The 12892-nt window shown below is 38.2% G+C and overlaps 1 protein-coding gene across 4 annotated transcripts in view; it reads left to right on the top strand.

The window, feature by feature from the left end:
- The first annotated feature begins 2654 nt into the window (after positions 1-2654).
- CLTC (clathrin heavy chain) overlaps positions 2655-12892 on the top strand; it is a 77669-nt gene continuing 67431 nt past the window's right edge. For 3 of the 4 annotated variants that reach the window (XM_012770394.2, XM_012770311.2, XM_012770155.2), the window contains exon 1: positions 2655-2951. In XM_012770394.2, the coding sequence (XP_012625848.1) occupies positions 2910-2951 (42 nt within the window). In that variant the 5' untranslated portion in view covers positions 2655-2909. The remainder of the gene's footprint in view (positions 2952-12892) is intronic. The other variant, XM_012770227.2, reaches the window with a different exon arrangement.

Below are 12892 nucleotides of genomic sequence, written 5' to 3'. Positions count from 1 at the left end.
TTAGTGGCACAATACAGGTTTCTTGTATAAGGTTTTGAGAAAGTGCCACTCCTCAAAATAACAGATCAAGCAAGTAGTTTTTGCTAATCACACTTATTGTGACTCATGACAAGGACCTGTGGATGAACATTCTGACAAAATTAGTTTCAAATTGAAAGAACTTGGCCATTTATTTTATTAATGTGGCTGCCTTGCTAAAACATTTTATGACACCAAAAGCCAGAATGATTCATTCATAGCAGTTCTATTGAGAATATTAGATTATTTGATTAGATTTTTTAGATTATTATATCATAGAAAAAAACATTCTGGAATGCAGGATTTGTTTTCTGGTTTATTACATTATCTATTCTCCTCTCTAATTTAAGGTAATGCCTGAAAATAATGAAATTCAGGTACTGCTTAGGTAACTTAACAGGACCTAAGCCCTTGGGGTTTCTAAACCAGGGATTTGACCACCTTTCTCCTGCTTCTACACCGTTAGCAAGAATGGCATACTCCCACAAAAAACATCTCTTATTACCCCACCCAAATTATAGATCTTTTAAAAGGTATAGGTAGGTTTTTGGTTTTTTTAATGTTAATCTGGACTTTTTTTCCTCTTGAAAAATTTTGGATTTATTGATTTGAAGGGTCAGTGATGATGATCCAGAATATCATAATCTATTTTTCTTCTCCCTAAATGATTTCTCAAAACAATGCATTCATTAGATTTCTGTGTGTGATGACACAGCAGTCACTTTAAACAACCTGAGAGCACTTTTTGGTTAGATATTGCACATCAAATATCTAAGTTAAAAATCAATTGCTTTGGGTATTCTAAATGTACTTAAAGTTACAGGGTCTATATGAAAATGCAAGATACTTATTAATAAAATTTCAGTAGCCCATTCATGATATAGCTCTTGTAGCCCAGATTCTGAGACTAAAAATGTAACCTGATTAAGCTACTGCATTACTATAATAAAAAACAGTAACTTCCTTAAAATTTTAAATTAGAATTTGTGCATTTCCAAAAAGGACTTAAAGCAGATACTATTAAATGGATATTAGAAAGGTCATTTCAAATGTTGCAGAACACAAAGCATCTTTAAGTATTTGGCCTAACAATGCAAAATGAAGCATAAATATTCATTCTTAGAAAATGGTGGCAAGGCTTTTCTTTGCAGAAGTCTCTACCCTTTCCCTTTCCTGCCAGATTTTTCTCTCATCCTCAGTATGTGAGACACAGTAAATATTTTGGGAAAAACACTACAAGCAACTAAAATGATTAAGCAGACTTCTCTAAGCAACTCTGCTTAACACACAAAATTATTATATACCCAATAGGGTTTTGTGTTCTTCAACTGAAAAGAGCACCAAAAATAATTATCGTGGACTTGAGGTTTTTTTCTGGAGATCTTGGGGGGGGGGCAGGGGGATCACATTCAAGATGAAAGGTACAGAACCAAATTCTTTCATACTTCATTGGTGCTATTATGAAATATTACATCATATTTTAGCAAGAAAGTACTGGGAAGGTTATTTATTAATTGATAATGAATGCCATAGATACCTTAAAGCTGTTCGATGCTCCAGCTTTGAAGCGCCATAGCCTACACTGTTAACCTACGGACAACGTTGAGGTGGTCCCCACTGAGTTAATCCCTTTCCTCCAAGAACCTTTATGTTTTGCCAACTCTCCTTATGGAAATATTTGAGGCTTCTAAATTTGATGTGACTAAAAAAAAAAATCCTCCTGCTACAATTTTGGTCCAATCATTTAACATTATTTATGATATACTAAACTAGACCGATACATGTCTGCCAAAATGTCCGCAGAAACATTAAGAAAAGCTACCGTAAGGCCAGCTTGAAATACCTCATAAATGGCCTTCACTGTCCTTTGAGCTAATTTTCTACCACCACCCGATGAGAATGCTGGTTCTACTTAGAATCCGCGCGTCAAGTTCTCTAACCGTCAGAAGGGCGTGTGTAAGGGCAGGGAGGATTTTCAACCCCATTTCATTCCCCCCTCCCAGGGACATAAGAAACCACCCACTGTATGAAACCGGGCGGGGGAGGAGCGCTGCAGCCAGCTGCCAAGGAAGCGCTCCGCAGCGGGGCCGTTTCCCTGAGTCACGGAGAGGGCGGGAGGCTGGGCCCATCTGCCCACGCCACGTCCTCTTCGCAAGGGGCTCGGTCGAAACAGGCAGGGGCCGCAGGGGAAGGCAGCAGCACCCGCCATGCCTCAAGGTGGCCTAACAGCCACCTCAGTCCCAGGAGACGCCTCATTTCCTCGGAACCCGCTCTCCATTCTGGCAGCAACCAGCCGACCCTTCCCTAGGAGTATCACGTGCACCTGGAAGTACGTGGGTGGGACCTAAAGCGCCTACGGAAATGACGCCGGTCGCTCGGAGTCGCATGATGTGGCAAAATGCACAAAAAAAAAAAAAAAAAAAGTGGGGGAGGGAGGAAAAAAACTGGAGACTAGGGAAAGTGATGAGTCTAAAAAAGTAGTCCCTTCAGTTTCTCTATTTTTTCCCCGTGCCGCATCTTAAGCCAGGCTCTCCGCGCACTGCGCCCCGAATTCCTGCGCCCGGCCGCGGCGCGGCGCTCCGTGGAAGGGTACATAAGGCGGAGGGTGTGAGGTGACAGGGCGGAGTTCTGTCTCCGGATCCTTCCGCAGGGCTCAGCCGTTTCCGGAGTCTGCGCTGCGCCCGGTTCCGCCATTGCGGCTCTCCGGCCCCTGGAGCCTCCGCCCCCGACCCGAGCTCTTTCGTTCGCCTGCCAGTTTCCTGCGTCCCCGGAGAGAATCCTGCTGAGCCGAGCCTCCCCCCTCCCCTTCTCCTCCTCTCCCTTGGAGAGTCCGGGCAGCAGTTGCCCCGCAGCCCCAGTGACAGGAGGAGACCATACCCCCCGACAGCGCCATGGCCCAGATTCTGCCAATTCGTTTTCAGGAGCATCTCCAGGTGCGGCCGGGCCCGGGCTGGTGAGGGCTGTGGAGAGGATGTAGGAAGGATAGAAGAAGCTAGAGTCTGGGCCCGGGCAGGGTAGGGTCTGTGGCCGGGGGTGGGGAGCGTATATCCGTGTTTGGGGTAGATGGAGGAGGGGGCGCTATCTTAGCTTAAAGGGTTAAATGATGTGGCTTGTAAGGAAAGGACGAGCGTCGGAGTGCAAAGAGCTGAGGGCTGTAAGGCCAGGCCTGGGTCCGAAGGCCTCTCTGTCTTGCTTCCTGGATGGCCAAGAATTGGGCGTACTAATTCACCTCTCCCCATTTTATTCACTTCATTCATTTAGATGGGGGGGTGGGAGGGAGGAATCTTCAGTGTTTTTCTCCGAGTAAGGATTCTCATCACCCCCTGGGCCAATGCAGGGCTGTCACCTTCCATTGCTCCTCTTTCCCCCATCGTGTCTGCACCCAGGAGTTGTGGGACGGGTGGGTTGGGGAGGAGCAACCTTTTTTCTTCTTCTCTCTGCGGCTCTCCATGGAGAAAGGCACCTTCCCCGGGGTGGGGGTGGGGGGAACGGCCGTGGCTTGTCTCCTGTCTTCCCTGAGGCAGTAGGGACAGAAGGTCACTGAAGGAACAGAGAGAGGGTAGAATGGGGGAATGCATTTCTTAGGGCAATGTCAGTGTCTGAGTGCGTGGTGTTAAGGCCCCTAGGGGAGCTCGCCTTTTTTTCCCCTTTCTTGATTTCTCTGAGAATGATGCGCCTCTTAACCCCTTCTCCTTCCCTTGGGTTCTAGAAGGTGGGAAAGAGTTATCAGAGGTTATCTTGAGGTCTTCAGGAATCTAGCAGGTAGTTGTGGGATTGATGTATCATCCTTAGGATTGCATGGAATCGCACCGAGCCCTCGGGGTAGAACACACCTGTTCTGAGACTGCAGGGTTATTTGGTCTATAACTAGCTTCCCTTTAGTAGGTTCTAGAGTTCTTCCCCACGGCTCCTTATCCTGTAGGCAACATACTGTCTTATCTGGCAGCATGCCAATGGCCAGCCTAGGCAGGTGACCATTGCAAGGTTTCACTGAATTAAGCCTTTCAGAGCTTCTAATTTTCCTGGTTCATCAATACTGGTTTTTACTTTAGCTGAAATAATTTATATTAATTTGCTTTCTTTTCAAATATCCCCTTAAAGAAGCCTGCCTCAGCTCAATTTTCTGAAGGGCTAATTTCATAACGGTATGACATGACACTAATATTAATGACCTATTGGACCATTGAAGGCATTTTATTTACATTCTTTCATTGGTATAACATATATAAAGGATTCTTGTTAAAAAGGTTTAATATTCAGTATGTAACAGTTTCATATTTCTTTACAGGTATTATCACATTTGCTTGCATTAGCAAGGAACTCTTTACCTTTAAGGCTTGAAATGTAAAGAATAATAAATCTTTACCCACAAAATGAATTAAATAGCTTTTTCAGTCATTTATAGTTTTCAAATAACGCATCTGACGTAATGGAATAGACCTTGACAGTAAAAACACTATTTTAAAAAAGGTTAAAAAATGCTAGGTGACAGAATGGACATGGAGAAGTTATTTTTATGATCAATGCAAGTTTAATTGCTGTGGTTATCTCTGTTAAAGTGGGGTGGCAAATGAATATGGAGGGTTAGGATATTGTGGAGTGTACAGGGAAAAAACATGGGCTTGTCCTCACACTGAAGTGAATCTGAAATACCTTCCTGCAGACAAATGTTTGTAAACCATACACAATTCGAAGCAGGTACAGCTGCTTATTATTCAACATGGCAGATGTATAGCCCACTAGTAAATCTTATTGACCAATGATGGTTTGAGTAATAGCTTTTCATTTCTATTAAAGAGGAGACAAGAATTTAATGATAGTGATCCCAAAGATTGGAATTCAACCTTGTCATTAATTGAAGACAGATTTAATATAGGTCTGATTGCTAGGTGATTCAGAATTTTTTCCAATGCTTGAATGAAGCCATTTCCTTCTCACATAATTTGAAGATATTGGGTATAAAGCAACTTTGCAAATATACTTGAAAAGTTTAGTTATGTGTTTTGGAGTGCTATGTCATGCCTAAACTTAAGCTTTGCTGGTAGGACTGTGCTCCAGCTGATAATAATTAATTGCACAAAGAGCCCAAAGCACCAGCCTCTTCCAGGCTATCTCCTGACTTCACATTATCTCCTCCCTTTTTTTTTTTTTTAATTTTTTTTTATTTTGGCATATTATGGGGGTACAGATTTTAAGGTTTCAATAAATGCCCATTTCCCCCCTCCCCCCAAAAGTCTGAGTCTCCATCATGACCATCCCCCAGATGGTGCACATCTCACTCATTATGTAAATCTCCTCCCTTTTTTAAAATTAATAAAGATTATTTTAATTGGCATCTTGGGTTTTTCACCTCTGAGCCTCTGCCAGTTCGCTAAGTAGCAAAAAATTTTCTAAAACAATTAGGAAAACTGTTGGGGGGGGGGGCGGCGGGGAGTGGATGAAAAAGAGGAACTTGAGTATGAGTATAGTGTTAGCTTATGAAACTTCAAAAGGTGAACTGTAAATGAATTTATTTTTATACACTTTAACTACATTGGCCAACGGAATGATCTGTCATCAAGGCTTGAAACTGCAGCAAATGAATGTTAATATTTTAAGTTATGAAGGTTTTTTTCTTTATTAGGATGTTTAGACTGATAGCAGTCAGCAAATGAGTGCCTGTTTGAGCAAGACATTGCTAGAATTGCAGATTCTGAAAAAAATCCTAGGCTATGTGTAAAATGTTGCCTGCAATTCTCAATTTTTTGGCAAATTATGTGTTTATGACAGTTGACACATTCCATTGTATTTCTGGGTTCTTTGGGTCTTTAATTAAAAGTCTCCCCACCCTTTTCTTTGCCTTTTGATCCATAAATGCAGGCATGGAATGTGTTGTTTAGTTGAATGGGTTCTTCCCATGGTTATTTTGGTTTGCAAAGAAAAAGTAATGCTACTGGAATATGCTATGTGCTTATTCGCACTATTTGTACCAGATAATGCCTGGAATTATGCTGCAGTCTAGCTTTGGAAGAGGTTCCAAGTTGAAGATATATCATAATTTTCAGGATTTTCTTAGTGGCCAACTTAGCTTAAATAGGTATGGTTAATTTTGATGAAAATGCTTTCGCTTTGATTAGGAAATAATTTAAGGCATAGAATGGTGTGTCTGTAGAACCACAGTCATTTTTATTTTAATGTGCAGTGAAATTCACGATTTTAGGAACCTTGGTAGTTCGCTCTTGGAACAATTGTTTCTGACCATAATTGAAATTCGTATCTTGGTTTTAAAAGATTCTATTTGCATTTAGTCCTCACCTTAGCAAAATTGTTTTTCAACTCTGTCAGTTACTGATGTGGTTTTTGCTCTTTGGGAGTTATTGTCCTATAGAACTTTCTTCGATGATGGAAATGTCTACTAGCCACATAGGGATATTGAGCACTTGCATTGTGGCTTATATGACTGAGGAACTAATTCTTTTATTTCTTTTTAATTAATTTAAAGGTAAATAGCCATATGTGGCAGTTGACTACAACATAGGACTATACAATTATAGGTGATACTGATGTGCTTTGTAAGACTGAACATTTGTCTGACCACTCAGATCAATTATTGTGTGTTTAAAACATTTTGTTACCTAAAATTAAATCATTCATTATTCAAAAGTTTTAGTTGAATACTGTCTCTTTTGGAAAGTGATGGTGATGAATGATGACAGTGTACTTCTTGAGATGCCATTATGTGCTGTGAATGTGGCTGGGTACTTTCAGATCTTCACTTGTTCCCCAAGACACCTTTCTTAAACAAGTAAAGAAAGTGAGACTCCAGGTAATTGGGAACAGTGTCAAAATGGTATTTGTACCTGGGTCTTCTGATATGAAATATTTCAAAGAAATGGAATAATTGACCTTAGGAGAAGCTGTACTGTATCCTAGTGTGCTTTTTTTTCTGTTGGACTTAGGCCCAGAGGAGTGACTTCTCTTTGTTTATTAAAAGATGATTAATGTGGTATAGTGGACAGAGCAGAGGTTTGGGGGTTGTTGGGACCTGTGCTGTCCAATAGAAAAAAAATGTGAGCCACATAGGTAATTTTAAATTTTCTAGTGGCCATGTTAAAAGTAGACACATGGAATTTTAATATATTTAACTGAGTATACCCAGTTACATTAAAATATTATTTCAGTATGTAATCAGTATAAAATTTACTGAGATATTTTACATTCTTTTTGTGTATTAAATTTTCTAAATGTGTGTATTTTATATGTAGAGTACACATCAATTCAGACCCCATTTTTGTTGGAAATACGTGATCTGTATTTAGATTTCATAAAATTTATAGTTACAAAAGTAGGTTTGCATATCAGTGATTCCTAACATAGTTAAGTTTTCCAATAATTGAATCAATTATCAGTTATTATTAAATTTCAATTAACTTAAAATTAGTCACAGTAACCACATTTCAAGTGCTCAGTATCATATGTGGCCTGTGACTTCCATATTGGAAAACACAGTAACCTGTGTTGATTTTTTTTGTCTCTTAAGGCATATTATCTCATAGAGTTACTATGAGGGTTTGAGATCTTGTATGTGGAAGTACTTGATAACAATGCACTTTAGGAGCATTAATTATTAGCTATGCAGTTTTTGTGTAATATGTTTATTCAGGTATCTCAACCAATGATACAATAGTTGTTTGCAGGTCTAGATTTTTAAGGTTTATAAATATTTGGGGTTAGTGCATTCACCTAAGATTTGAGTACTTACTATATATGTATCAGGAATTGTGTTAGACTCCAGGAACAAAATGGTAAGCAAGACAGACTGCACCTTGCATTCTTGTTTGCATTGATTTTGGCAAAGGCTGTCCACACACCATTCCAACCATGATATTGTCAGCTTGATTGTGGATCTTTTATGTATTTCAACATTTGATATTGTGCAGAATTTCATACAGATATTAATATGATATAAAACTGATCAGGCTCTGAAACTGCCCCCACCAAAATTTTTTTTTTTTTTTTTGAGACAAAGTCTCACTTTGTTGCCCAGGCTAGAGTGAGTACCATGGCATCAGCCTAGCTCATAGCAACCTCAACCTCCTGGGCTCAAGTATCCTACTGCCTCAGACTCCTGAGTAGCTGGGACTACAGGCATGCGCCACCATGCCTGGCTAATTTTTTCTCTATATATTTTTAGTTGGTCAATTAATTTCTTTCTATATTTAGTAGAGACTGGGTCTTGCTCAGGCTGGTTTCCAACTCCTGACCTCGAGCAATCCGCCCGCCTTGGCCTCCCAGAGTGCTAGGATTACAGGCGTGAGCCACCACGCCCGGCCCCCCACCAAAACTTTAATTAACCTTTTATTCCATGAGTTTTCATTGTGTGCCATTGGTATATTTTTAATTAGTATTCCTTGATTAGACCTATTTGAAAAACTTGATGAATCATACCTAATGAAATATCCATATGAGATGCCAGTCAGGCCTTTTTTAGTGTTATTATGTATGTCTTCTTTTAAGGTGGTAGTGTTGAATATTGTCACTTTGATGGAAACTAAGTTAATAGCTGATGTTTTAGTCTTTTCTGTTACAATGAGGCTGGTTCTCTAAATTCATTAGCATATATGCCATGCTAAAGCTACTTCATAAAATCATATGGCTCACCTGTCTTGTGAGCCATAGCAAAGTTTACAGCTGTAGGTATTTTCCCCTTTCTTGGCCAAGTGCCTATGGATAATGCTCTTAACTCAAGGGATGGCTGTTTGAAAGCTTGGATCTGAATGTATTATGCAAAACCCATCTGTCAGACTTGTACTTCATGAATCTCTTTTGGGTTATAGAAGACATAATATTTTTTCTTTCAAGGGAAGAACTATTATCAAATCTTAATTGTCCTGAAATCTAATCTACAAAATCAAAATATATTGGCCGTGTATAGCTGTTTGATCACCTACTATGTGCCAAGAACTTTGTTAAATATTTTTTGTTCATTATCTCATTTAAGTAGCAAGAGAATCCTTTCAGATAAAGTAGGGTTAGCCTTATTTTACAGATAGGGAAAGTGAAGTTTATAGCAGGTAACTTGTAGAGTCACACAGCTAGCTAGTGGGCAGTCAGACTTTTAATACTTGTTCTTTCATTTTGGCACTTTGCCTAATTTGGTAAATGATCTGTTTAATTAGAACTATAGAATATACCACAATTGTACCTATGCTGTGGTGTTCTTTGATTCTAGTATTCTAGTTTGTTTTTAGGGCAATATTATTTATATTATGAAAAAAGTAGGAGCCGATGAACTAACATCTGACTTTTCATGCCTGAAGTGATTATTTAGGTAGTTTTCTAAAGGGCTTTATCTAAGTTCTCACTGGAAACTTGTGCAGAATGATTGGGATCAGGTTAACTTGTAACTAGGATTATCTACATCTTTCTCATAGCGCTGAATTTCTCAAACTTTTCTATAGACTTTTCCTTAATGACAAGAGTGAAAGTATCCCAGTCTGAAGCCACTAGTGAATGCAAGAAACTTCTGCTTTCTCTTTTACTATAAATTCATGTTTTCATGTTTATACTAATAAACTTGAAATTGAAACTACAGGAAGACAGGTGTGTTTAAAGGTGGTAGGAAAGGAAGGTAGGAGTAGAATATAGCTTGCTCATTTTGAGTAGTATAATGGTAGAAAATGGTTACAAACTTGTAGGGTTGTGCTTTAGAGCAGAATTGTCAGCAATATTGATGCTTCCTATTTTGAGTCATTAAGTAAATAAATATTTAAGTTCTGAAGTAAAGCAGGTTTTAAGGTTATTTCTGAAAGAATGGGAACCAGATCCATTAAAACCATGTTTTGTCACATTAAAAAATGTAAGATCTGAAGTGTCCTATTCTGGAAAATGTCTCAATGTTTAATCTTTACATATCTATTTGATTATTTCAGGTTTTTAGCTTGTCTTTGTGTTTATAGAATCATACTTAGCCCTCACGCACAAATATTAGTTCTTCCCCGATACCCTGGGAGAGTCTTTCTTTGTCCATGTGATTGAACATATGTGCCATACTAAAAGACAAAACTATCTACCCAGTTATTGAAGCCAGACTCTTTCCTCTTTTGCATTTTCTACATCCAGTCCATTTCTGGAGTAGGGAAAGGAAGAACCTTCCTAGTAGTATACACTGGGTATCCCAGGGATTGTGGTTTTTGATGACCTTCAGTTGAAACTGTGGGAATCATAATAGATGAAAAATGGAAATTGGATTGAGAATTGCTCTCATTTATTTCTGACCAGCTGCTCATTTGAGAAAGATGGCTTAAAAAACCACCAAAGGGGACAGAGTGAAGTGAGACTGTCCATTTACGCTCTGCTTGTGAAATAGCTAAATTTGGATAGATCTCATTTAAGGATGAATAATGAAGGAAAAAAACCTAGAGGGAAAATATCATTTGCAAAAGCCATCCCTTTCCCCACTCTCAGCAATACTCTATATTCAGCCATATTGAACTATGCAAACCTAAGGCAGGTTTCTTTTTTCTTATTTATTTTTTTACCATAAATATCCTTTAGGAAAAAGTTTCCTTATTAAAAGCTTTACTGAGTTTCCATAGAATTGTGTCCTATCACAGTCACTTCTGTTTTGAACACCAAAATGCTCTTTGGCAAAGGCTACCATAGGTGAAAAGCACATGTTACACATCTAATAATTCTCCTGTATATGGCCTCACAGTTGGAACTATTGAATGTTATAAGCAAATGTTTTAAATTGAAAAACAATCCATTAGGAGTATTTTTCGAGAGATCATAAGTTTATTAAATACATCCAAAGACAAGTGAAAAACAACTCTCCTAATATGCAAATGGAAATTTGAGGCATGTAAAATTGCACCATCTATGATTGCACTGTAACAAATTTTTAAAAAGCACTTTGGAATGAAGATGACTTTTCTGTACTAATGAAGACACTAATGTTAACAACTCATATGAAGAGTTTAAATAAAATGGTTTGTGAAATGTGAGTAGAAAAAAATTTCCAAGACAATAATTTTAAATGTCTATATAAGTGACATGACTACTTGAATCATACATTAAGCATATCTAATACCTAAGAGTTTTTAGTTTAAAGGGACCAAAGGCTGTTTTTTTAAAGATAAAATTCACATAACCCAAAAATAACCATTTTAAAGAGAACTATTTAGTGGTATTTAGTACATTCACAGCGTTGAGCAACTGTCATTTGAATCTAGTTGCAAGACCTTTTTATCACCACAAAAGGAAACCTCATACCCATTAAGCAGTTTGTTTCCCTCACCTTTCCCCCCATCCTCTTGCAACTGCTAATCTACTTTTTGTTTGCATGGATTCTGGATATTTCACATAAATGGAATCATAACTTCATGGCATCATTGTTAATTGCTGTGTACCTTTTAAGCAAAGGGACTGTCGAATTTACTGTAGAATTCTCTGTGCATTAGCATAGTGTCTAGCACACAGTAGCTGCTCAGTAATTGTTTAAATGATGTGATTACTGGGAGAACTACAGAGCTAGGAAGAGACCTGAAGAAATAGTTAAATTTTTTTTCTACTGGAACCAGAAGAAAACTGTTGGTATCATCTGTGGCATGCAGAAAAAGTTGATATAAAGGAACAGAAAGAGACCCATGGAGATAATGGGTTGTAATAACAGAAATATGAAGAAACAATTGGTCCTGAAGGAGTTAAGAACAGAATTGTCTCAGTGGAATGAACCAGCAATGTGGAAGGCAGAATAACTTGAAGATTTTTTTTAAGATTTTTAATTCAGAAGTAAATCCAGAATTAAAGTGGTGTGTTTGATAGGTTATAAATGAATTGTAGAAACCAAAAATAATTGGAATGGAAGCTCTTTTCAGACAATGGAAGAAAAGCTTTTCTAATGAAAGATTAAAAGGATTTGGTATTTGGAAGTTTTAGTACCATGAATTTAAAAAACAAGAAAACTACACACATCCATTGCACACCTTCTCCTTGACCAAAAAATAATCAAGGTAATCTTAGTTTTTTAACACTAAACTTCAGTAGTAAAGCAGTGTCTATAATTTCTGAGATGGAATGTGTTTTCTCTCCTTTTTAGAGAACATGAGTGAGCTACAATTTAGACTCCCAAGACTCTCTCAGACCTAAACCTGTTTTTTACCCCTTAATGGTTTTCTCAGTAGTGATGGCAAGTCAGTTATAATCTGACTATGGTCCCCAACCCCCTGGGAAAAATGGTCTTCCATGAAACTTGAGGGAGATGGGCACACAGCAGCAGGTGAGTGGTGAGCATGGATATTTACAACCTGTTGATACTCCCTGAGTTCTGCCAGCCACCCTACCCCCCACTGCGGAAAAATTGTATTCCATGAAACTGGTCCCTCATGCCAAAAAGCTTGGAGAAGGCTCACACAAAGGAGATAATTTTACACAAAAGTTGTACTTACAATATTGAATTGATGTTAAGTTGCCGAGTAATAGATGCTCAATAGGCATTAACTGAGAACAAATCAGTCATTTAATCATTTTAAATTTGCTTTGAACTCTTTCAATTTGTTAATATTAAATGACTTTGAGATAACCTGAAACTCTTCATGCTGATTGTTACTTCATTCACTCATTTGAAAATGCTATTTATGGTATTTAAGTTCACAGGAAAATATTCCACTGACTCATTTGTAAAATAAAATGGTTCTAGTCTTATAACTTGTAGCACCTGGTAAGCTGATCATACTTTGAATGATTGATCTAACTAGAAAAATTAGTGATAGAGTATAATGTCTAATTTCCTGACGGGTCTCTTGGTGTAGACTAAAAAATCTATGATTATGTACAGTAGTGATGGAATTGAACTGAATATTATCACTGAGCTGCCACTTAAATACACATTTTG

The sequence above is a fragment of the Microcebus murinus genome, chromosome 18, assembly GCF_040939455.1.
Source record: "Microcebus murinus isolate Inina chromosome 18, M.murinus_Inina_mat1.0, whole genome shotgun sequence".
NCBI classification, from domain to species: Eukaryota; Metazoa; Chordata; class Mammalia; order Primates; family Cheirogaleidae; genus Microcebus; species Microcebus murinus.
The sequence above is the reverse complement of the archived record's forward strand: the minus strand, read 5'-3'. Positions and strand labels throughout refer to the sequence as shown.